Consider the following 24,418-nt stretch of genomic DNA (forward strand, 5'->3'; position numbering starts at 1 on the left):
CTCCCGCGCCCGTCCCTCCGCTGGCACCGTTGGCAGCCAAGGTCAAGTCCTTCTGGCTGCTCTTCCTGCTCGGGCCTGCAGCCTCTCGCCACTGGCCCCACGCTGCCCCGAGTGGGGCCCGGAAGGAAGACTTGGTAGAAAATGAGGCACCCCCCACCTCTCCACCCCCCATCTTCCTGCAAACTTGCTCCCTCGCTGCGGTGGGTGCGGCGGCTCGCGGGCTCACGGACTCGGACGTGGTGGATGCTTCTCGGTTTAGTTGTTGTTTTTGTTGCTTGGATCTGAACATCTTTTTTTTTTTTTTATTTTGTTTTTTGTTTTGTGATTTTTTTTGTGTGTGATTTTTTTGTTTTGTTTTTGCCCTTCATGGTCCAAGAAGGAAACGGCAGAAGCTTTCACTACAACAGAAACAGAAAGGCAGGACTTGCAGTTCACAGAAGCAACTGCCGGGTGTGCTATGGGGGGAGGGCGGCAGGCTCTGGGGCCCTGGGCGCCAGCCAGGTGGGTGAGGGGAGGGCGCCCCACACTGGCCCCACTCCCCATCTTGCGTAAGGGAATTGAATGCAGACCTCTGCCCTCCAGCAGGGAGAAAGGGAGGATGGTGGCAGGGATGGAAGAGCCACAGCCAGCTGGCAGAAGCTACTGGTGGACTCTGCTGGGCCCTGGGTGAGCAGGGCCTGGCTGCTGGGGCAGATGAGGGCAGAGGTCAGGGCATGGTGGGTGGATGGCACTGCACAGGCCATGTCGGGGGGTCTGGAATGAGGCAGCTGAGAGGGTGTTCAGGCAGTGGAGGTAAGCTGGCTGGGTACACTCTAGAGGCCTGCTCACCCCACCAACCTGAAACCATGTGCTGGTGGAGTGGGTGGAGGCCCATGCCCTGGCTGGCGGGGACCTGTGCCCTCTAGCTGGCCGTCCATACCCCCCGGAAGCCAGCTCTGGCACATAGGAGCCCAGGGCCTCCTTGTCCCGGCCACTTTCTCCTGTAACAGAGGCGACAGGGCCGCACATGAAGCTTCCAGAAGCTCCCCCAGCCGTCTCAGCTTTACCTGCAGGCCCCAGAGCCCTGCAGCAGAGCTGAGCCCCGACCTTCTCCGGACAGGAGGTGGGTGCTAAGCACTGTCCCGCCAGAGGGGCTGGATGGTGAGCACCACCTTTCCCTGCTCTCTCGCTCAGACTCCCCTTCCGGAAGGGTACCCGGAAAAGAACATTTCAAGCTTGGGGAAGGGAAGGCAGGGCTGCACTCAAATACAGACCGGGGTGCCAGGCTGGCAGGGACCCCGTCTCCAGAGTGTGGCCGGATTGGAAAGACTCACGAGTGTGGGCAGTGGGGCAGACAGGCTAAGAGAGGGCCCCTAGGCACTGCAGGGCTGGACCACTTTTAGACTCTTTCATTTCTTGTAACAGAGGCTAAGGAACCCCTGAGGCTGGTGTGGCTCCCCCACGACTTGTGACAACTTCAGCAGGAAACATCAGTCAGATTTAATCAGAATTGTGAGTTTAGCTGAATGGGGACAAGGAGGGCAGAGACAGCTACTCCTGCAATTAGCTGGGTGAAGATCAGGAGTGACCACTGTCGAGGCTGGGAACCCACCAAGTGGGGCAGACAGACAAGAGCCCCTCGCCGCCTGAACCCCAGGGGCAGGGGCAGGGCTGTGGCCAGACTGGCTGGGGTGGCTTCCTTGGGGCGGGGTGGGGACAGGTGACAGGAGAGTGGGCATGGCTCTCTCGGGCTCTATTGCTACTTCTTGAGAAGAGGTCTTCTAGTAGCCTAGCCCCTCCCACTCTGTGCGTCCTATACCTGAAATGGCTCAGGGCTGGGGGTGGGGTGGGGCACAACATCAACAGAGTCAAAATAGGAATCAAGGTTTCAGACATACAGGGGTGACCAGGGTCAAAGACACACACGCCATCGTGGGGGGAGACCAGCTGGCCAGAGGTAAAACCTATGGACTTAAAGAGTCGCGGAGGTCAGCGGCGCGTGTCGCTGACCGGGAGGGGCGCACTGTCCTCGGAGTGGCTGTGCCTGCTTTTGGACTGCTGGGTTTGGTGTGTACTAGGCAGTCAGAGTGAATGCTGTTAGGGGCTGGGCCTCTTGCTAGTAGGGGGTGAAGCGGCTGTACCCTCCTCGGCAGAGGCTAGCCTGCAACATCAAAGATGAAAAACAGCCAATCAGTACCGCCTTTCGGGAGGGGAGGGGGAAAGCAAAAAGAAAAAAAAGAAAAACAAAAACAAAAAGAGAAACAGCTAAATCCCGTCTTCTGCCCCCTCCCTTCCGTTCTGCCTTGGGGAGAATGGGTGCTGGTTGTCATGGCAGCCGGAGGGGCGCTGGGCCTATTTCTGATGTGGTTGGTGGCCTCAGGGTCAGAGAGGTGCTGGGGTCACCAGCCATGGAGCTTCTGGATAACGAGGTCTGAGATGTCTTTTGGGCACTTTGTTGGCTCAGGCCTGACCCTTCCCTGCCAGCTTCCTCCATCGGCTGTCATCTGGGGGAGGTCGGAGCAGAAGCCCCGCCTCCTCCGTGCCCATCGGGGCTGGCGTGGGGGGCGGGGGGCGGTGGTGGTGCAGGCCTCAGCCCCTCCAGGCACCGGAGGGGAGAGGGGCCTCTAGTCAGGGTTCCTGGGGCCTTGGCTCTATCAGGAAGGACTGTGTCTGCTCATCCAGCTCCAGGGGCCTTCTGGGGTCCCTGCGCCTCCTCCATCCAGCCGGGAGGACAGGCCTTTGGCACGCTCTCTCCCGTGCCCCGGGGCTCCCCTGGGCCAGGGAGCCCTACACAGGACCCTTCTGCAGTTTCCCCAGAGAAAGGAATGGCCAGTGCCAGAGCAGAAAAGTTGCAGGGGGAAAAAAACCAAGAGAATCTTATAAAAATAAAAGAAAACATAAGAGGGAACCCTCTGTGAATTAACAAAAGCTTTTAGCTAACAGCTTTGCAGAGGGCCTGGCGATTCTGAAGCCAAGGAGTCTGCAAGCCAGTTTCGGGGCCTTCATCCGGGAGTGGGCCTGGGCCCACCCCCCAACCCAGAGGCCTGCGACCCATGGCTCCTTGGGATGTCTGAGGCTCATTAAAAATCAAAAAAAGACAAAACGAAAATTGGGAGGGAGTAATCAAGAACAAGGGAGATGAAAATAAAAATCCATATTGTCTCTGAAGCTCCTCCCTCTTTACCCTGCCCAAAACGTTTTCATCTTTGATGCTGGATGCCAAGCTAGTTAAAAACCGACATTAATACCCCATGGGGTCGGGATGGGCCTGGAAGGTAGGTGTTCACTGGAAGCAGATTTTGGGGTACAGAGTGAGCTGGGCTGTATGTGTCAAGAGCTGGCCATACATACACACACACACAGACACACTGGCCCGCGCACCTCCGGGCCTCAGCAGGCCGTCAGAAGTGCGCCGCCTCCTCCCCCTGCCGAAGCCCAGGGCAGAGGCCCCGCTTCCCCAGGAGAGACCTTCAGGCCCAGCTGGGAGCCATGGAGGGGTCACGGAGCAGGGGTGTGGGTGATGTGAGGAAAGGTACAGCAAGGCGGTGACAACACAGAGGGACCGTGGCACGGACACACCCACACAAGAGGAAGCGGAGGCCCTGCCTGCCTCTGGAGCCCCTGCCAGGAGGTTCTGTTGGGTTTTCCCAGTCCAGGGAATGGAAGGCCAGGATGCTCGGACTTTAGTTACAGAGCTCAGCAAAGCGGGCCACACCAGAAGGTCTTCCAGACGACGTTACCGGGCAGCTGCCTGTCTGGGCGGGCCTGCCTCCCTCTGACTCCACAGAGCACAAGGGGCAAGTCCTGCCCAGCTCAGAACCAGGCCCCTGTCCTGCCAGGCACCAGGCCGAGGTCTGGGACGTTTCCCTAAGGGCCTGCCCGCCCGCCCCAGCCTCAGCCCGGCCCGGGCCTCCTTACCATGGTTCCAATGCTGTAGGTCGCTGCGGGGCCGATGGTGTGGTGGTAGGGGTCAGCAGCCGCATAGACTCTGCCGTAACTGGGGAGGTGAGCACAGGGAGGGGGGTGGGGGGCGACAGGGCAGGTGAGGGTCTTCCGCCTCCCTGGAGACAGCACCCCAAGGCCCTGCCCTCCCCTGCACACCCCCTCTTCCTCCTTCCTGCTGGTTTGGAGGGAACATAGCCGGCCACCCTCTGAACACGTCCAGCGAATGCTGACCACGAGTGCTGGCCTGCTGTGCCCCAGATAAAACCCAGAGGCCAGACGCTGAGGGTGCCACCTGCCCCTGGAAGGGAGGGCCGAGGGGCCTTCAGTGCCGCTGGCAAGAGCAACAGCTGCCCTCCACAAAGTGCCCACTGGACGCCCGGCTCTGGAGCCTGTATGCTTCCCCAGGCTGCAGTCAGTGGCCAACAGGCCGAGTGCCCACAGGGAAAGGCATCAAGGCAGGCCCCACCCCAGGACTGGCCCTCAAGACAAGAGAGAACCCTCCTCAGGCCTCTGGATGTACTTGCAGCGGAGCACACGCTCTGCCTTTCTTTCTCCGGGCTGAAGGGTCTCAGGCCTGGGAGCATTGAAAAGGGTCAGAGGTGTCCCAGGCAGAAACCAAGGCTCCTAATTACCCTCTCACTCGGGGCTCCAGAGCTCAGGGCGTTGGGAGGGGATGGTGGTTAGGCCTCCAGGGCTGGGCATCAGAGGAACTGTCTGCTACCCAGAACTGGGGGGTCCCAAGGCCTCCCATGTTGTGAAGGAAGGAAGTGACTACAGAAGTTGGGGGCTTGCTGGCTTGGGGTCTCCAAGCCCATGTAGACTTGCTCTCCTTTGTCCAGACTCTTAAGTTCCTCCAGGGGGAAGCACTGCCAGGCCCGGAGTGGTGGGTAAGGCTTCTTGTCTGTTGCAGCCCAGGCCTGTGACCCGTCCATCTCCTCCCCATCCCACCCAGCTCTCCACCCCTCCCCAGGCACCTGTCACTGTAGGCGGCTGCAGCTGCTGCTGGCTGAGCGTATCTGTAGGCGGCATAGCCTCCCTGCAAGGTAAGGGTGGGGGGAACACAGCACATGGGCTTAGTGGGGCAAACACAGCCTTTCAGCCTTCACCTTGGGCAGGTGAGGGATGGCTGGCGCACGCCTGAGAGCACCTGGCTTGTGGTCTAGTGGCATGGCTCAAAGTGGGGCAGGGTGTCCACACACCTCCTTCATTCATTCATTCATTTATGTGTCCATTTGTGCATTCAACACACATGGGTGGGCACCAATAATTATATGTCTGGCTGTGTTCAAAGCTTTGGCACACAGTAGATGTTCACAGACCTGCCACCGAGCCAGTGTACTGCCAACCTTGATGCTGATGGGCACGAAGAACCCATGGGTGACTCGGTGTTGGATGCTGGGATGGGTCAGGGGCAAAAGGCATTAACTCAGACCACATCTTAGCCTTGTTCAATGGATGGCTGAATTACAGGTGACCACCACCCAGGATGGCAGTGGGGGATGGGGGTTGTCAGCACGGGCTCCGAGCTACAGGAAGCAGCAAGTGATGCCCCGTGAAAGAAGAGAGAAGGCAGGACTCCATCCAGGGGTCTGCCCTGGAGCTCCTACCTCCCGGTCATTCTCTGAGCCTCTGCAATGGATCTTGGGTGCCCGTCGGGGCTCAGTGACCCCAATGTGGTTAGGGATACGGAAGAGCCACCCACGGCCCCCATCGTACAACTGACACCTTGTGAAATGGAGAAGACACGCCTGGCTCATCGTGCTGCTGGGAATCCATTACTACTGCCACCCTGAGCGGGGACAACCCAGGTTTAGCTGAAGCTGACCTCCTGGGCTCCCAGGATGGGAGGGGTGGGGGGAGCGGGGCAGGGAGTGGGGGACACTGACTGTTCATTGAGACACATGAGATATCGGATTCATCTACCCTCCCACCCCCGGGGCTGCACTTACATAAATCTCAGCACCATAAAAGCCATCCTGATACACGACCCTGGAAGCAAACGGACAAGAAAGTGGTGGGAACGCTGGAGAGGTGGGGTAGGCCGGCTCCGGTGTCTGCTGAGGAGGGAGGGGGCAGGGTGCCAGCCCTGCCCATGGGACTGGCATTTTAACAAGCGTTTGCTCCAGTGCCCTGTTTTGGTATAACAATAGAGTAACACCCTTGCTGGTCAGCTCCTTTCTCCCGCAAACCCAGGGGCCCATCGGCCCACCTTGCTTACTTACCCTCCCCCTGCTCCACCCCAGGCAGCTGTACCCCACTATTAGGGTCGGAGGGCCCCGGACCAGGGAGGGCTTAGAGAAGGCCCACTGAGCTCCGGGGCCGACCACGACCCATGAAAGCAATGGGCAAGGTGCTGGGGCTCTGAACGTCCCCCACATGCCAGTGACCCTGAGATCCCGGAGCAGGGTGGGGGTGGGGGTACTGATGTGAAGGCGACTGCAGTGTGAAGGTTGCGGTTCAAGCCCCACCCCCCGCCCTCGCGGTTCTGGAAAGGCTGCCTAGCCCCCCTGGCTGCACCACGCCTCCCTCCCGACGCCCCCTGGGCCTTTCTCCAAGCCTCCCTCCCTGTGCCCGCCAGGTACTCACGCTCCGTAAGTCGGGATGGGGGGCGGGGGCGGTGCAGCCCGGAACGTATTGTATACAGCCCGGCCCCGACCCCGTAGGTGCGCGCCCCTGTAGGCAACGGCTGTGCCGGTGGTGGGGTAGGGGAACCCCGTCACTGCAAGAAAATGGGCCGGAGAGCAGACCGTGTGAGAGGGACAGCTAAGAGAGGAGGAGGCGGGAGGGCGGGAAGCCTGACCACTGCTTCACCTGACCACACCTCCTATCCGGCCACGCCCCGCCACGCCCCTGCCGGGCCCCGCCCCGCTCCGGCCCCGCCCCCTATATGGCCACGCCCCTGGCCGCGTCCTCCTACGCAGGAAGATCTGAATACCCCACCAGGCCTTCCCCAAGCCCACGCTCCAGCTCCCAGCCTTTACCTGCATAGAATTCAGGCCCATAGACTGCCCCAACCACCGGATTTAGCTTCCAGCCTAGAAGGGAAGCAGAGAAACCCAATCACTATCTTCCCCATTCTCTCCCCACTTCACATTATGTCTGGGAACCCTGGAGACTCCAGGACGGGCCCCACTGGGACAGTCCCAGGCTGTAGCCGCTGCAGAGAACAGGCAGGACCCCTTCTTCTGCAACCAGGGTAGACAGATGAGGCAGGAGCACAGACTCCAGGCCCCGCCTAGGAGGCTGCAGCCTCACTGGTTGGGTGCCTTCTGCTCCTTAACAGGCACGCAGCCACTCCTGACCATTTGCCTAGTGTCTTGATTCTTTTCAAATTTTGGCCTTCCCCAGCCTGCCCCAGGCCTCCCCTGTCCTGGGGCACTGGCCACATCAGCTTGGGGTCTGCATGTCTGCTGAAGAGCATTAACAGGCAAAGTGGAATGTGTTATTATGCAACCGTCTGTAGGTCGCAGCTGGGATAGGGGTGCTTGTGGTCTGGGTGCTTTGGCGCCTGACAGCCCAGTCTCCTGGGAGCTGTATCATGCAGGCGCTTGGTTGCCTTCCAGGAGGGTCAGAGGCTTCGGTAAATGTGCCTGGCCTCAGCCATGGCGACCTCCTCCATCTCCTGCCCATGTCTGTCCTGGGCTGGAGCTCCTGGAGGGCTCCCTTCCCCAGGGCTGAGTTTGCTCTCCTGTGTCTGTTTTTCCCCAAAGCTGCCAATGGCAGGGCTGCTGAGGGAAGAGGTGGGGAGGAAGGGCTTTGGGATTGGGGACGATAAGAAGGACAGCTAGCATTCCCTTTACCACATGCCAGACTGTTCTAGACCCACCCAACAAGGAAGGCGTCACCCTCACCCATGTTACAGATGAGCAAATAGAGGCTCACAGAGGCGTGGCAGCCTCCAGTTACACAGCTGGTGAGTGGCAGTGTGCGTCAGTCACTCAGTTGTGTCCAGCTCTTTTTCGACCCCATGGACTGTAGCCCGCCAGGCTCCTCTGTCTACAGGGATTCTCCAGGCAAGAATACTGGAGTGGGTTGCTATTTCCTTCTCCAGGGCATCTTCCCAACCCAGGGATCGAACCCCAGTCTCCTGCATTGCAGGCAGATTCTTTACCATCTGAGCCATCAGGGAAGCCCAAACCAGCTCAGACCATGCTCCTGGCCACTCCCTGGGCCCCAGCCTCTTCCTCTCTGCAGGTGGGCTGGCTCCTCCTGGCTGGTCTTCCTCTCCCGTCAGAGACCCAGGTGCAGGAGTGAAGGTCTGCTCCCACCTGAGGTCCCGGGGATGGAAACCAGTGGGCAGAAACTTCACCATCCCCAAGTGGTCAGGAAGTGAGTGCGGGGGTCAGTCAGCCTGTTTGACCAGGCCCAGCCTCTGGCCCCTTAGCTCTTGGAGTCTTTGCAGCACTCCCCCCAGGTCCAGCTCCACATCCCAAGCCCAGAGTCTGACAGCCCCACTGCTGGACTGACAGCCGAGAAGTGCACAGGACAGAGTTTCTGGGCCTTGTTCCTCCCAGGGCGGCCCGTTCTCCACACTTTTTGTGAGACTGCCGTCTATTCCTGGTCCACCATCACATGACGTGCCTGAATGTTACTGTTGTGCTTCTGAAATCTTCTATAAATACCAGGTCAGGAGGGAAGAAATAGTTCATCTTCTGAGAAGACCTCCAGTCCCAAGAACTGAGTCGTCGTCTTTTTTTTTTAATTATTTATTTTTTTGGCTTCGCTAGGTCTTCATTGGGTTCCCTTGTGGCTCAGCTGATAAAACATCCTCCTTGCAATGAGGGAAAGACCTGGGGGTCAGGAAGATCCCCTGGAGAAGGGAAAGGCTACCCACTCTGGCCTGGAGAATTCCATGGACTGTACAGTCTATGGGGTCGCAAAGAGTCGGCCGCGGCTGAGTGACTTTCACTTCAGGTCTTCATTGCTGCGCCTGGGCTTTCTTTCCTTGCGGGAGAGAGCAGGGGCTACTCTCTAGTTGCGGTGTGCAGGCTTCTCATTGCAGTGGCTTTTCCTGTTGTGGACCATGGGCTCTAGGGCTTCAGTAGTTGCTGCGCATCGGCTCAGCAGTTGTGGCTCTTGGGCTCCAGAGCACAGGCTCAGTAGTTATGCATAGGCTTAGTTGCCCTGTGGCATCTCCCAGGACCACAGATCGAACTGGTATCCTCTGAATTGAAAGGTGGACTCAGCCACTGGACTACCCTGGAAGCTGGAACTGAGTCTTCTCAGGAAAAATCCAGAGTGGTGCAGAGTCCTTGAGCCACCTACCCCAGTCCAGCCCCCAGGTCCCATCCGGCACCTCCTCTGGTCCCTTCAGAGAGTCTGCACTTCTGCTTCGGATGGTCCTGGCACTTCCCTCTGCCAGTTCTGGAATCCTGCGTACCTCTGTTGCTCTGGCCCCAATTCACTGTCTGGGATGCCAGATGACAGAGGCAGCCTGACACCCACCTGGGGGGATCCTTTGTTTCTTTTGCAAACAGTAACACCCGGTCAAACCTGGAGAGTTTTGTTTCCTGCAGTGGAAACTTCTGCTTCTCTGACCGAACAATGAATTTGAGTCCTCCAGAGTGTTAAGCAAAGTCAAGCCTTGGTCACCAGAGCCCACGAGCTGGGTCTCACGGCCACCTGTGGTTGCCGCCAAAGTGGGCAGAGGTTTCTTCCTCTCTTCACTCTCTGTTGTTTAACTGGCTTCGGTTCTGTGACCATCCGTGCCAAGGATGCAGTCATTGAGGGATGGGTTCCCTCCTGAATCCCATGCTCCTTGGCACTCTCAGGTATGCCAGACAGCAGGGGTGTGTGGCTCTCAGGAGGGGCTGTGCAGCCCCCAGGGTCACCCTGACCCTGTAAACATGTCTACGGCTTCCCTTCCTGCAGTGAGAGCCAGGTCTCTAAAGTCACACCCAGTACGGGCTCAGCACAGGTGCAAAGCCTGGGAGCCTACAGAGTTTTAGAAAGAATTTGAGCTTTGTTATCCTCAAAAAAGCACACATGTATACCTATGGCTGATTCACACTGATGTATGACCCAAACCAACACAATATTGTAAAGCAATTATCCTTCAATTAAAAAATAAATCAGGATGGGAGTGACAATAATCTCGTCTAAACGGAGTCTGGCCAAGCCCCAGCCCTACTCCAGGAGGTCAGGTGGTAGGTCTGCCCACAGTCCTGGCACAGGCCTTCTGTGCTGGCCCGCCCCCTGACTCCATGCACATCTGATCAGACCGGGACAAGCGAGTCTTGGGGTGGCTTGGTCCACTCTTTCCTGCTGGGGGTTGGGGGTGGGAAGCAAAGCCGGAAGACCCATACTGACAGAGCGAGGCTGCTGCTCCCTGGCAAGAGGTGCAAACTCAAAAAGGCCCCAACGAGGTGCCAGCTACACTCAAACTAGTTCCTTGCCCGGGGAAGTTAAGGCACAGGGTGGCCAGCCAAGAGCTGTCCCTCCACTGCTCCCAGCTGCCAGCATTTAGCATCAGCAGTTTCGTTTCAAAGACTGGTCACCTCTGCTTACAGTCAGGTAAGCAGGTCCAGGTAGGTATGGACAAGGCCGCTTGGTCAACTGGGCCTCAACCTTTCAGTGTTTCTAAGGCTGGGGGTTGGGGGAGGGCGACTGCCCATCTGTCATCACACTTGCTAAAATACTGAACACCTCTAGCCCGGGCTTCCCTCTGCGCTTAGAAAATAAGGAACAATCCAGGAAGTTGCCACCTTCCCCCTGTGCCTGAAGCCTGTCCTTGGCCCCTGGGTGCTGGACACCCCACGGGGTTCTCACCAGCTGTGTGGGAAGAGGGTGGTCCAAGGTCTCCCCTGCCTCACTGACCCACCCTCTTCGGACCACAGCAGAGCATGAGGGGGTGCTTAGCATCCTGGGAGGCCGGCCTCCAGTGGCCTGGGCCCCCTGTTCCCACTGGCACCCCTGCAGCCTCCCAGGGGTCCTGGGCCCCCTTACCGTTGGTGTAGGGGTTGGCAGTCTTCTTGTTGGTCATGACCCGGGCCGTGGCGTTATTGACCTGCCCGGAGAGAGAGAGGGAGAGGCTGAGGGGGGCATTAGCCTGCAGGCCACTGGCCGCCTGGTCCCACTCTGAACTCCTCTGTGGCCGCCTTGGAGGGGGCGGGGGGCTGGGGACGAAGCCCCCGGGGCTCCCAGGCGAGGCATGGTACAGCTTCTGCCACCAGCCTGGTCCCCCACCAACCACGGCCTGTGCTCTTCCCTCCCCGGGCCCCCCGCCCTGCCCGGGCGCCCGGAGCCACCACTGCTCCGCATGCTGCCCAGGTCCCCAGCCTCGGCTCAGACATGGCGTCCAGCACCCCCGCCCGGCCCTTGCCCTTCACACGGCTCTCCCTACAGCCCAAGCTCAGCCTCTCTCTGGCAACCCACGGCCGTGGGAGCAGCTGACTGGTGGACTCTCCACAAAGTGCTCTCAGCGCAGCTAGCAGACCGGCCCCTAAGACTTCTCTGCTGTGGGCAGCTGCTGAGGCCTTCCTAGTCGTGGGCACCAGGATGGCCACCCCTCTCTGTGGGGGCAGCACCCCTTCCCTCAAGGCCAGCAGAGAGCTTTCCTAAGGGGGGGCATATGTGCCTGTTGAGGGGGGCAAGGCCAATGTGGGAGGACCAGGTGGGCACCAAGTGGGTCCTACTGTCCAGACATCTAAGGCCCTGGTTGGGCTGCCCAGAGGGCCAGGCTGGGGTGTAGGAAGGAAGGGGAGAGCCTCTGCGGAGGGAGCAGAGAGCAGGTGGGGAACTTGAGGGCGGCGTCCGGGCCGTACTGCCTCCCCCCAAGTCCGTGTGAGCCCCATGGGCCTGGGGCCACAGCCTTGAGTGTTGCCGGACACTGAGCTGGAGCCCAGCTGCGGTCAGTGCCTGTAGCATTTGTTCCGCTTCTGGAAGCCTCCCCCACCCCCAAGCCTTCCACCGCCCTTCCTATGGCTCTGCACTGGCCACTGAGCCCTCCTCTGTGGCCGTCCTCACTGCTGAGCCTGTTTGGGAAGCCCAGCTCCCAGCCATCAGAACCACAGCACTGAGCGGGGTGCACACGGGCCTGGGGAAGCTGGCTAAGTGTCAGGAGGACTCTGCCTCCTCTCCCCTCTGCTCCTCTGGGCTGGATCCATCCCTCTGCCATGGCTGCACCTTGCTGCCCACTCTCTGGGGGATGAAGGCAAAGGGCAGATGGCAGGATGGGGCAGCGTGGGGAGGGGGCAAATGGGGCAACCGTTGTTCCTTGGTGAGAGTGGCCGGGGGGATGGTTAATGATCCCCTGCCAACCAGGGGCAGACTGGGCTGGCTGAGGTCCTTGGAGCTGCCAAGCCTCAGAGAGATGACTTCTGGGTCTTCTCCAGCCCCATGGGAAGGAGAGGGAGGGCACAGGGTGCGGGGCCCTTGGGTGAGCCTGAGATCGAGACCCAAGAGGGGCGGCAGGTGGTGGGCTCAGCTCCAGCCTCAGCGTGGCCCCGCCCCGGGGACCCTGGCCCGGCTCTCTGCAGGGCAGCGGCAGGGCTGGGTGGGGGGCCCCGGGGTGACCGGAGGCGGTTCTCAAGGGCGTCCCTGCTGCAGCACACTTATCTGAGCACCTCAATTTTCCGGCCCTCTACGATCGTCCCATTCAGCTTCTCCCGGGCTCGGTCAGCATCTGAGCTAGTTTCAAAAGTTACAAACCCAAAACCCTGTGAGCGGAGAAGGACAGACACGGAGAGAGAGACATAGGATGAGAAAAAGGAAAAAAAAAAGGAGGTGTGCGGGGTGGGGCGGGGGACGTGGGTGGGTGGGGGCGGGGCGGGGGGCGGGGCGTGGGTGGGAGGGGGCGGGGCAATGGGGGTGGGTAGAGAGAGAGAGAGGGGTTGAGTCAGGTGAGTTGAAGGAGACTCAGAGGTCTGTCCTGGTACCACTGGCAGGATGCCCAGGAGGGGTACGGCCCCTGGCAGGGGCAGCTGCTGGCCTGGCCTGAGCCCGGCCTGAGCTGACCGCCTGGCACCTGAGGGGACAGGCCAAAGCTGAAAAAGAGATGCTGACCTGACCAGGGGCCAGAACTGTCGCCCTAAGCCCACCTGGGAAGTGGGGGTGCCCAAGGCTGGGCTTCTGAAGGACCGAGTGGGGGCAGCCTCACCCATCTTCACCCCGGGGAGCCCCAGGGTGGGGGGAATCCTCCCATCCAGGAGCTGGCACCCTCCCGCCTGCCCCCTGCCGGCCCTTCTCCAAGCCCCGGGCGGGGGGGTGGGGGGCAGCTCCAGGAAGGCCAGTGGCCCCAGGGGAGCAGCTCGCAGGCTGGGGAGGGGCCCAGGCCCAGGGGTGGGGGCTCTCCGAGTGCAGACAGAGAGGTCCCGGCGGCTTAGAGAGAAGGAAGCGTCCGCGGCAGGCAGTGCAGCAACAACACAGACAGCGGGGTGGGGAGGGCGGGGCGGGCGGAGGAGCGGGGAGTACAAGCACCCGTGTCGCTCAGGGGTCCTCAGGCTCGGAGCTCTCCAGGGCGGAAACGCACATTTCACACGTTAGCCTGGCGGGACCTACAGCCGGCTGTAATGGTGGCGGCCTCTGGGCGGCACCCACCTTGGAGCCCCGCTCGTTAAAAATGATCTCCACGTCTAAAATTTTTCCGAATTGCTGCAGAGACAGAGATGAGGGTGGGAGAGACAGGAGAGGGTGGGTTAAGACCGCCGGCCGGGTTCGCCGGCTCTCCATGGGGACCACTGCCCACTGCCTCCATCTGGTCCTCTGCTCCCCGGGAGGGGGGGTGCGGGGCGGGGGGGGGGGGGTGGCCCTTTCCACCTCCTGCAGGGTCGTGCATAGCCTTGTGGGGGTGGTCTCCACCTTCCCGTGCAGAGGGCTTCTCCTGCCAGGACACCTGCCCCACCTATGTGTCACCAGTCTCCTGCTCTGACTCCCTGCTCAGGCTCTGCCCCTCCCTAGCTGCTGACAGCCGGCCCTGATTCACACACATGGGTACAGGGCTGTGGATAAGCCCTTCCCCAAAGGTTGGGTGCCACTGTGTAGAGGAGCCCCCGGAAGAGACACAGGGCCCAGGAAGGACACTGCATTGCCTGCTGCCTGTGCTGTTTGGGGGCTGGGCTGTGTGGGGTGCAGAGGATAGTGACCCCAGGCCCCTCTGCCTGACTGGGACATACCAGTCAGCTGGTCCCAGACACTTCAGCTAACCCCTTCCTGCCCCATCGCTGGCCTGGAACCCTCAAGGGGTAGCCCTGTCCCTCTCACAGCGCTTGAGATCAGGAAGCTGGGGATTAAGTCCCCTAAAATGCCAGCTGAGGTCCTAAGGGGCCTCCAGTACATGCGACTGGAGTCTCCCCTTCATCCTGTAACGTTCAGGAGGCAACACAGAGCCAGACAGCGAGGCAGGGCCAACCCTGCCGAGTGCCAGAGAGGGAGGAGGCGCAGCTGGGATGCAGGCAGAGTGGGCTGATGGTTCTGCAGGGACTGGGGGTGCTCGTGGGTGGCCTGTAGGGACAGAGTGGGCTGAGACCCATGATGTAGGGACCGGAATGGCATCCCAGTGAACTGACCCAACACCAGCTGCTTTAAGTCGGGGCTCCGGGCTCAGAGAAGTTTGGCACCTGTCAGGCCCAGGCCGAGAGGGGGTAGAATCCTTATCTTCCGATGATTCTAAATTCTGCCCGGACCCCACTGGGTCTCACCCCAATCTAATGGGCCCTGGCCCCATCCCGAGGCTACCTCCCATTTACCTGACAAATCCCTCCTGAGGGTGGCATGAGGGGAGGGCTGGGGTTTAGGGGCCAGAGTCTGCCAGACTTGAGGTGGAAGTGGGGAGTGGGCACAGGGCAGGCAGGGGAAAGAGAGTTTGGAGTGGGAGACGGGAGAGAACACAGGCTGGGTGCACATGTCCTCCACGGCCAGGCCTGAACCCGGGCTGCTGCCCCCTTACCCACCCACAGGGCAGCCCCAGCCCTGAGTGGGCATCAGCACGTGCTAGGGGCTCAAATCACGTGGCAGAATAAAGTCACCGCAGGACTTAAGAGCATCCCTGTAGGATCTCACGGTGACACTGTCACTCGCTGGGATCCTACAGAGTCTAGGAACAGACCGGGAGAATCCAGGGATGGAATGCTCACTGGCTTCCCGTAGTGTGGCTCCTTGTTGCCCTAGCCCCCGGGGCCTGGGGGCTGCAGGCCCAGAGATGTCAAGTACCCGGGCTGGGCCCCAGGCACACTGGACAGGCGGGGGCTGTTGGGTGTGAGGCCGGGAGGCTGGGTGCCCTTCTGGGCACAGAGTTCTCTGGAGCCCTCAACAGCAGAATGATAAACCTAACTGGCACCCGCCTGGGCCTGAGGGGCAAGGGGTTGGGGTGAAAGTGAAAGTCGCTCAGTCATGTCCGACTCTTTGTGACCCCATGGACTATACAGTCCATGGAATTCTCCAGGCCAGAATACTGGACTGGGTAGCCTCTCCCTTCTCCAGGAGATCTTCCCAACCCAGGGATCAAACCCAGGTCTCCTGCATTGCAGGCGGATTCTTTACCAGCTGAGCCACCAGGGACGCCTGGGGTTTGGGGTGACAGTCACGCAGGTCCCTCCCTGGAGCCTGCATCCCACCTCCCCCCTCCCATCCTGCAGGCTCGGGTCAGAGCGGGGCTGGACCCAGAGGGCAATGGGAAGCGGGAAACCGGGGGGCCGTTCTGACACTGGGGCCACGCTGGGGGTAGGGGGCAGATGGAGGGGCCACACACACTCACCCCGAACATTTGCCGCAGGTCGGGGTCCCTGAACCGGAAGGGGATGTTGGAGACGTGTAGCCGCTTGGGCTGCTGCTTCTCTGTGGGGTCGGAGGGGTGGAGTGGCTGGCTGTCCGTCTGTGCCGCCTCGTCTGTCTGCTGTGGGGAGAGGACCCGGGCTGGGAGGTGCCCCTCTTCTGCTCCCACCCCATAGTGGGGGAGGATCTAGACACCAGGTCTTCCCCAAGCCGCGCAGACTCCCCTCGCCCGGGATTCACAGGATTTGTAGTAGCACTTCAACCTCAGAGGTCCCACTTCCGGGCTTTTTCCCTGAGCAGTGTCTGTGATGCCATCACAGAGCAAGGCCTCCCTGGCCCAGTGTGCTCTCCCACCCTGTGGCTCAGCTTGTCCACTGATGCCCGACCTCAGTGGTCCCTTGGCTATCACAGTTCTTGAGGTTGTGCGTGTACTCCCCACCTCCACCCCTGACAGCCTGAGCTCTGGGAGGACAGGTAATGTTCGGGGTTTCCAGCCTGATGAGAAAGTGGAGAGCTTTTGGAAGCCACTCGTGGCACACACATCAGTAGGGATGTGGCCCCAGGGGAGGCCACCCCCAGACTGCCTCTTCTTCTAGCCCTGCTCTGAGGCTCTGCATTGTCCAGGGCTCAGGGGTGGCAACCTCCAGTGCCTCACAGCTGGTCCTGATTCTGGACCCAAACACTGATCAACAGAGGGATTCTGAAGACTCGGGTCTCTGGAAACAAAGCTGCCACAGAGCAAGGGCCACCTCCCCGCCCTGTCCCCCAAACCAGCTCCCTGAGAGGTCAAGGCCATGAAGAGGCCTCGAGGCGGTGCAGTGCAGTGAGCGGGCTGGGCACGTGTGTGAGGTTCCTCACTGGGGACTTCCATGGGGACAGGCCACCAGCTCACAGCCAGGCTGCCCTTCAACTTGGTGGGTCCTGCTGAATACCCAGGCCAAAGGCAGGCTGGGCGTGGTGAGTGCAGGGAGGGCCCACCCAGGGGCCTCATCGTGACCCTGGGCCTGCCATCTCCGGTCCTCTGTGTCGGTGTCCAGGAGCAGAGCCGATGACAGACCGGGTGACTGGACAGATGCCTTCTCTCACTTGGGGCTCCTCCGGACCAGCTCCTCTGGGGCTCTCCTCTGATGCCATGTGTCCCCATCCCCTGTGGGCATGACTGGCCGAGAAAGCATTTTTACTGCTTCTTTTCTCTTCCTGTCTCAAGTTCTGGTTTCCCTCCCAGGTTTTCTGGGATCACCTCCCCAGTACACTGCTTGGACTTGAACCTTTGTCTGAGGGTCTTCCTCTGGGTCAGGATTCCAGGTGACAGTCGGGGGGCTTGGCTCCTGTCCAATACTCCTACAGAGAGTGAAGGGGGAAGGACAAGGTCCTCAAGGCTGGGGTAGACTTTGCACAAATGGAAGTCCTGGCGGCTGTGATCTCCCACGTGGCCGGCGGAGAGAGGCCGGGCTGCAGAGACACGTGACGAGGACAGCTGAGGGGAGAAGTGCTGGTGTGTGCCTCCCACGGGTTGCTGGCAACTGCCTGCTTGCTTCTGGTGGGTTTTGTCCACCAAAGGAGTGCTGGGCAGTACCACAAGCCTCCCGGAGCCAGAATGGTAAGCAGGGCGAGCTCACGGCGCCTGAGCCTTCATGCTGTGGCTGAGGACTGGCCCTCACCAAGGCCACTGGCTGGAGGTCTGTCTCTGGACTCCTGAGTGGCTGCCCTCAATGGCCATCAGGGTCATCCTCTCTGGAAAGACAGGGCCGCTCCCCTAACTCGTGTGCTCAGCCAGTCCCCAGGGCAGCAGATGCCATAGGGGACAGGAGGGGAGGGGAGGGGGGTCAGCTCCTGGGCACACTTCCTGGTGGCAAGCCAGGAGGGGGTCTGGAGGGCTGCAGGGGTGCGGGGCTATCCTGTTCAAAGGCCCCGTAGACTCAGCTCTGTATTCCTGTGTTGAGAGGAAGCACAGGGCAGGCGATCCTATACATGGGTTTGAAACCACCATCCTCTCGTGTGCCTGGGGGGACATGTGTGACCTGGGGTTCAGCAGGCTGGCCACCTCACGCATGGCAGGCCCATTTCTGATAAGTGTGTGTTCTCTGAGCCAAGTGTGGGGCTGCAGGTGATTCTGCGCTTGTTCCTGGGGCTTCACCAACAGGCGCTGACACCCAGGAGCCCCCTTCAGTCTGGGGAGGAACAGCTGGTCAGGGGGAGTGAGGTGGCAGGGCTCCGAGGCTCCTGGTCTGGCCTGCACATGCCCTCGTTCCTGACAGACAAATCGGGGCAGCTGCCTTTGGGCTTTTGGGGGACATCTGGGGGCTCCTCTCCCCCAAGCCCAGGACATGGAGATGCCCAACCGCTCAGCCCCCTCCCCAGCTGTCCTCCTCCCTTGTTGCACTCTTCCTTGTAGCAAGCTTGGGCTTGACCGTCAGAGGCCCCGTCTGCACCCCCAGACCAAGGCAGAACTGGCCGTGCATCTGCCGATTCTTCAGAAGCCTGGGCCCCGCCCTCTGGCTATAGAAAGCTGTGGCTCTTTCCGTGAGGCGGTCAGGTTGGGTCCAGTGTCCCTTGTCACCCTCCCCTGCCATGCCTTTCACACACCTGTGCCCTTGGCTGCTCTTGGGTACAGGTGACTCATGGACTCCGGATCTGGGAAACTAGGGGGAGAGGAGCATGCAATGCTGACCCCAGGCCAGCAGAGGGCAGTGGTCAGCGCAAGCTGGTGGCCAGGACTACGGTGGGTGGTGGCAGGGGTGGGGTGGGGTGGGAATCCCAGGTCCCACTCGGAGATGGGGTGCCTTCGGCGGGAAGGGGGCACCATGGGATGGCACTGATGAAGCTGGGGCATCTGGGGCCTGGGATGTCCTTTCTGCAACGCCTTGGGCCTCTCCTAATAGCAGAACTGAGCCCACTGTGTGTCTCCAAGATCCAGGGTCTCCCTGCTTCTTCCCACCTCAAAGGCCCTTAGGAGAGCAGCTGAGGGTGAGGTGGGAGAAACGGGGTGATGAAGGGGGGCAGGAAAAGTAAGAAAAGCCCCCCTTAGCCCCAAGCACAGCTGCAAACAGAGGCAGATAAATGGGTTCAATGGCTGTGAAATTGTAAGATGTGTGGAGAACCCCCCGAGTGTAACAGCGCAGTGGCTGCCTGAGGGGAGACGGAGGCCTTCCCACCATTTATCACAGCGGTCCGGGCAGCTGGCACTGCCTTCCGAGGGACTTCACTTCCCTTTTTCTTCTTTAAAGCAATCTTTGCCTTTGGTTCTCAAATGCAGGGAAACAGCAGCAGCAACACCCCTTACCTCCCCAGCTGCTCTTGGCCGTTTTGCTTCTGCGTCCTCCTCATTTCTGTGTCATCTTAGCCCACATGGTGACACGGTCCTCGTCCCCCTTTCAAGGCAGCATCCGGTCCCTCTGCATGGGACAGTGCATCTCCCATCCTTGCACCCTCCAAAGAGTCTGCAGCCCCCTTCTCTTGGGCCTCCCCAAGCCCAGCACTGGGAGAGGCCGAGAGGGCCCTGGACAGGGTCAGTAGGTCCAGCGGGGTGGCAGGCAGCAGGCCAGGATCCGGGGGCCGTCACTGGGACAGAACCAAGGCTGGGTGATACCACACAGAGGAAGCAGCTCCAGGAAACCCTCTTTCTCTGCGGCCCCCTCTCCCCTCATCTTCGGTCCTCCAAGACCTTCTGGTCACCCATGCAATGACCATCGGCTGCTCACCCAACATGGCTTGCCCCTGGTGGGTGGTGAGCCAGCTTCGGAGGAGGTGTTCTCCACATGAGGCCTCGAGCCATCCACTCGTGAAGCCTTCTTCAGGACCTCAGGTGGAGCTGTGTCCTCTTTGGACTCTGTGAATGACGCCATGCTCTGGGAACTCTCTGCTTGACCCCCCGTGGTACATCGATGCTGATGGCGCCATCTGCTCACACCCTGCCTTAGTGGGGGCAGCACCCTGGGGTGCTGTATTCCAACCACGGTCCACCCCATTCCCTTCTCTTAAGTCCCAAGAGCCAAGAGCAAAGAGGACCGAAGGCTGCCGCTCCAGCTGGAGTTTCCAAGAGGATGTCCCTGTGGCTGCCCCACCACACAGGGTGGACGGGTGGGTGGGGAGGACCCCTGCAGGGGACCCCGTAAAACCTTGCAAGAATGAGGTAGCTCTGGGAGGTGGTCCCCAACCTGTACCCCAGGGGGTCCTGCAGAGTAGTGAGGCAGGCCTGCTCCATTAGCAGCCCTAGTCACTCTGCGTCCCCTGCTGCCTTTTGATAAAAGAACGTAGATGACGCCGTGATGACAAACGGAATCCACAGGCTTGAGAGGGCAGGTTGGACACAAGCTGGAGCCTACACTGCCTGCCGCCCCCTACCTCCCGATTCTAACACCAGGCTGTTTGGGGAAGGCCAAGGGGAGGCTCTGGGAAATGACACAGGCCTGATCCGGGATGGACATAAGACAGCTGAGCAGCAGGGCTAGGAGGACCAAGAGCTTGTTGAAGATAAGTGGCTCCTGGAATCTTCGAGCAGGACAGGCAGTGACCACCCTCCTCAGCTCCTCCCAAGGTGCGAAGCCTCTGATGGAAGGAACACTCCAGATTGGAGCATCCACGCCCTGCAGCAGCGGCAGCTGAAGTCTTTGCCGGGCAATTCTGAGTGTCTTTGAGATCATCCGCTAGTCGGGGCCTCTATCTCGGTATCCCAGGGGAAGAGCAGCAGACTCACCCCCTCCCAGGACCTGAAGAGCCCCCCGTGGACAGAGGAAGGCCGAGGCTACCCGGTATCGGGCTCAGCAGCTCTCTGGCCCAGGCATTTCTGGGGGTGGGGGTGGGGTGGCGTTCGATTGAGCAGTGAGGCTCTCACATCTCAGATGGCTTCTCTCTGAGACTCCTAGGTCCTCTTCGGGGCCACGGACTCTCGCAGAGCAGAAGGGGCCCATGTAACGTCCTTGACTGGTGGGAAGTGACGGCCCCCGCGGGGTAGGGTCAGGCCCTTCTTCCTGTGCACCCCCGTGCTGGCTTGGGGCCCGGCATAAGCAGGTCCCTGCAGAAGTTGGCCAAAGGAAGATGATTCTGTACGGGTCGTGGTGAGGCTGCGTCAGGCGGCCCAGAAGGCCTGTCTGCGCTTTGGAGGTGTCAGCGGTCGGTCTCAGCCTCCTCCGTGTCAGCGACCAGTCTGGTCATCTTGTCTCCTGGGTTTGCTTCTGGGGGGGGTAGTCAGCATTTGTTCCCAAGGAGGTCATGAGAGGTTTCCCCAGATTCACCCCATCTGCTGTTGTCCATCAGAAAGAGACCAGCCGGCCAGCGGTGACCTGCTCACAGGGACCCCTCTGGCTCTCTCACTCACCTCTCTTTTCTGAGCACATGCAGGTCACAGTTTGAGGCATGAGAAGCGGCAGCGGCCAGGGAAGTATGGTTTGGCTCCCTGTTCTGAGACCCATGGACATTGCCCTTCTCATCCGTGGAACCCTGGGGGGTGTCTGTGGCGGACACCCTGTACCAGGGATGCTGGGAGAATCAAGAAGACTGATGGTTTTGGCGCAGACTCAGGTCTGGCAGTGCTCCAAGCGGGCAGGAGAGTTTGGTCCAGCCCGTGGGGGGCAGCGTGGGTAGGCACTCTCCCCAGAGTTTGGATGATGCTGCCCACACAGTGAGGGAAGGTGATATCCACATCTAGGGGTACACCGCAGGAGCCAGGCTGGGTTAAGGGGCTGAGGTGGCACACGGAGCGGGGCACCCATCAGGCAAGCGGTGCAGGGCATGTTGGCCTCCTGCCCGGCCCCCACCAGTCAGCACTGGCACCAGGCCAGTAGGGCCAGCTCAATGAACCCAGAGCCCTGGAGCTCCGCAGGGCGCGGGTCCACAGAGGATGCAACAGAGGAGGCTGGGGGCGGGGACTCAGCAGCCCAGTCTTTGGAGGGGCTCCCTCCACAGGGCACCCACCCCAGGTGGGCCAGGGGCAGCAGCCACTCCTGGACGTGATCCTTGGCTATCAGGAAATCTCCAAGAAGTGCCAGGCTCAGCACTTTATCCTTGGAACTGCATCACAACCACATAATTGAAGTTATCTGATTGGAGGGCAGCCAAGCAGATAGATTACAAGTGATTAGAAATGTTAGGAGGGCCTGCAACCCGAGACAGCTCTGAGGGGCTCCGGGCCTCTGCTCACTGCCCCCAGCCAACCCCCATCCCCCGTCCCCCACCCCCCACCACCACTGCTGGGCCCCCCGGGACTCCGGGCGAGCCCAGGCCCCGGACCTGGCCGTTTCCCTCGCTTCCCATTAACAGGTCACTGATGGTTGAGGTCACGCTCCATCTCCCAGATGAGGTGAGAGCTGGCCTGAAGTTATGGCTCGGGGAGGCAGAGGGGGGCCCCTGCATGGCATCTGCCCACCAGAAAGATTCTTGGGTGTCGGATGGTGGAGAGCCGGAAGGCTGAGAGAGCCTTCCTGGGGGCAGAGACACCCCTGCTATGGGCTGCCTCTCCATACGCAGGCCCCGAGGCCCCTCCCCCTGGAGTTCCGAGGCTGGGGGGGCCCTTACCGGCACCGTCTGGGCCCCTGTGATGGCCTGTGTGCTGGTGTCACTGCTTGGCTGCTCCGGGTGGGTCTGTGCTGGTGTGTACAGGGTCATGCCATGCTCTGGGGGAACCGGGGTCTGGCCCGAGTAGTCCGGCGTGGGGTGCGGTGGGGGTGGGGCGTACTCGGCAGGGATGCCGTTCTGTGGCGGAGGAGGGTACTGGGCCGGGGGGTAGGGCTGGGCCATCGCTTCAGGCGGAGCCGTGGCGTCCTGATTGCCCTGCGGAGGAGAGAGCAAGGCTGGTTAGACCGCGGTGTGGCAGGGACTCTGCCTCCTTTCACCGGCCCCACTCCGGGAGGCCCTGTGGTCCTGAACTGGACTTTCAGCAGCATTGTCCAGGCCGCATGGGATGGGGCGCTCCCCCAGCACGGGCAACCAGCTCACAGCTGGGCTGCCAGGGGCATTCAGGGGAGCCCAGGTCTGCGGCGAGACACCCCTGAGTTTGAGGCCACTTGTGTGAATTTGTCAGGTCCGAGCACACTAAAGGTTTATTTTTAATCCACCGAATTTTAAAAATAATTAAACATTTCCAGATAACTGTAGACAGACACAGCTGTAAGAAATACCTCAGGGTGGCCCCGTGTACCCTCTACGCAGGGCCCCCCAGCGGTGATGGCCTGTGAAACCTTCCTCATCAGGACACTGACATGGGCCCAGTCAAGACGCAGAACCTTCCAGCAGCACCAGAATCCTGCCTTTGGCCCTGGATGGCCACACCCCCGCTCTCTGGCCTGAGAAAGGCTTTTAAGCCTCGGTTTTCTCACCAGTAAAGCAGGTGTGAGGACATGATTCACAGCCTGCAGAGGGGAGGACTGGAGCTGATTGTGAAGACATGGAGCCTCGTACAACTCAGTTTCATGGTGCCCGCAGGGTGAGGTGCTGTCCATGGGGCACAGAGGGTCTGGCCTCCGTCTCGAGGATCTCCAAGATGTCCCAGTGATCCTTCCCACCCTCAAAGGTCTGCTGCCCCAGGGGGAAATGTATTCCCTCGATGCTGGCCCCAGCCAACCTGGGGCTCCAAGAAGCCCTTGGTGAGGCCCAGAAGCGCCCCAGGACAGTGGTTCTCCAAATGGGGTGCTGGGATCCGCAGCATCGGCATCATCTGGGGTCTGGTCAGCAATGCAGATTCTCGGCTCACCCCAGACCTCCTCCCCAAATCTGGCGGCTGTGAAAACCACTGGTATTGGGTACAAAGAAAAGCCCTGGTAGAAAAATCTCTCAGCCTCAGAGAAGGGACTGGGGTCCCTTGTGGGTTCGGGGGAGGGGACTAGTGTTCTGGCCAACCCTCCCTGTGGACACACACTAGGGGGCAGGCTCTCAGCAGCCACTATGAGCAGGGGAGGCACCCCTGGCCTTCTGAGGGTGCCTCTGGGGGAGAAGGGGCCTCACCACCTAGAAGGACAGGGTCACCTCTCGCAGGAGGAGCCCCCACAGTGTGGAAGGACCATTGCACACACGGGGATGGTTGACTGCTTTCCCAGTGTCCTGCCGACGGGGGACCTCGTGTGCTCCCGCGCCCACCCCCATCAACCTCTGTGTGTCTGACCTCAGTTTTAGAGTCTCCCCACCCCGAGACAGGTGCTTCTTTTAGCAGGCACGCTGACTTGCTCATGCTGTTCCTTCAATTGGTGACTATTTGTTCACCCCAAACTATGTGTTGGGAAGCTGGGGTGCCGGGCTTGTGGTTCTGGTGGGGAGCAGGATGGGTAGTCCCTGCCCTGGTGGGGTGTGCCGTCCGGTGGGAGAGTTAGTCCAACTCCCCAGATGTTGAGTCAACCGTGAGTGGGGGAGGTGGCCCAAGGGGACTGGCCACACAAGGCCAACGGAGACTGGACGGAAGACACAGTGTTCTGCCTTCAGGCCAGAGCCCTGCCCCACCGCCACAGTCTGCCTGGCTGCCCACCTCCCTTCTAGCCAGCGACCGCAGGCCCCCACATCAGCCCAGGGCCCAGCTCCACCGTGAAACCAACCCCCCCACCCAGTGCCAGCCTCCGCCTCGGTGCTGATGGCCCTCACTTCTGGGTGACCCGACAAAAAAAGAGGTCTTGTCCCGCTCCTCCTTGGGGAAGCCCCCAGGTCCTTCCCCTCTCTCACCACGCCCCTGACAAGTGGACGGATATAGGCCTATGCACACACTCATGAGGGCCCGCTCCTCACTGGAGGGTCCCGCCTCACTGCTCCCAAGTAGCCGAGAAGCCCCGTCACCCAGTCAGCCAACACGCTGGTCGCGTCCTCT

The 24,418-nt window shown here is 60.6% G+C and overlaps 1 protein-coding gene across 4 annotated transcripts; it reads right to left on the reverse strand.

Annotated features, from left to right (window-relative positions):
- Positions 1-1,487: 1,487 nt before the first annotated feature.
- On the reverse strand, positions 1,488-22,368 carry RBFOX3 (RNA binding fox-1 homolog 3). Of its 4 annotated transcripts, none has more exons than XM_055579829.1 (11): positions 22,147-22,368; positions 15,617-15,751; positions 13,462-13,515; positions 12,489-12,581; positions 10,870-10,930; positions 6,906-6,959; positions 6,511-6,643; positions 5,874-5,913; positions 4,899-4,960; positions 3,898-3,976; positions 1,488-2,140 (listed from the first exon to the last, which is right to left on the reverse strand). In XM_055579829.1, exons 1-11 carry the CDS (start codon positions 22,366-22,368, stop codon positions 2,096-2,098), a joined length of 978 nt encoding a protein of 325 aa, XP_055435804.1. In that variant the 3' UTR covers positions 1,488-2,095. The 4 variants fall into 4 exon arrangements, with proteins under 4 accessions (XP_055435804.1, XP_055435802.1, XP_055435803.1 ...); XM_055579827.1 differs by having other exon boundaries at positions 5,874-6,054; XM_055579828.1 differs by having other exon boundaries at positions 15,617-15,754.
- Between the last annotated feature and the right edge of the window lie 2,050 nt (positions 22,369-24,418).

The sequence above is a fragment of the Bubalus kerabau genome, chromosome 4 (assembly GCF_029407905.1).
Source record: "Bubalus kerabau isolate K-KA32 ecotype Philippines breed swamp buffalo chromosome 4, PCC_UOA_SB_1v2, whole genome shotgun sequence".
In the NCBI taxonomy this organism is placed as follows: domain Eukaryota; kingdom Metazoa; phylum Chordata; class Mammalia; order Artiodactyla; family Bovidae; genus Bubalus; species Bubalus kerabau.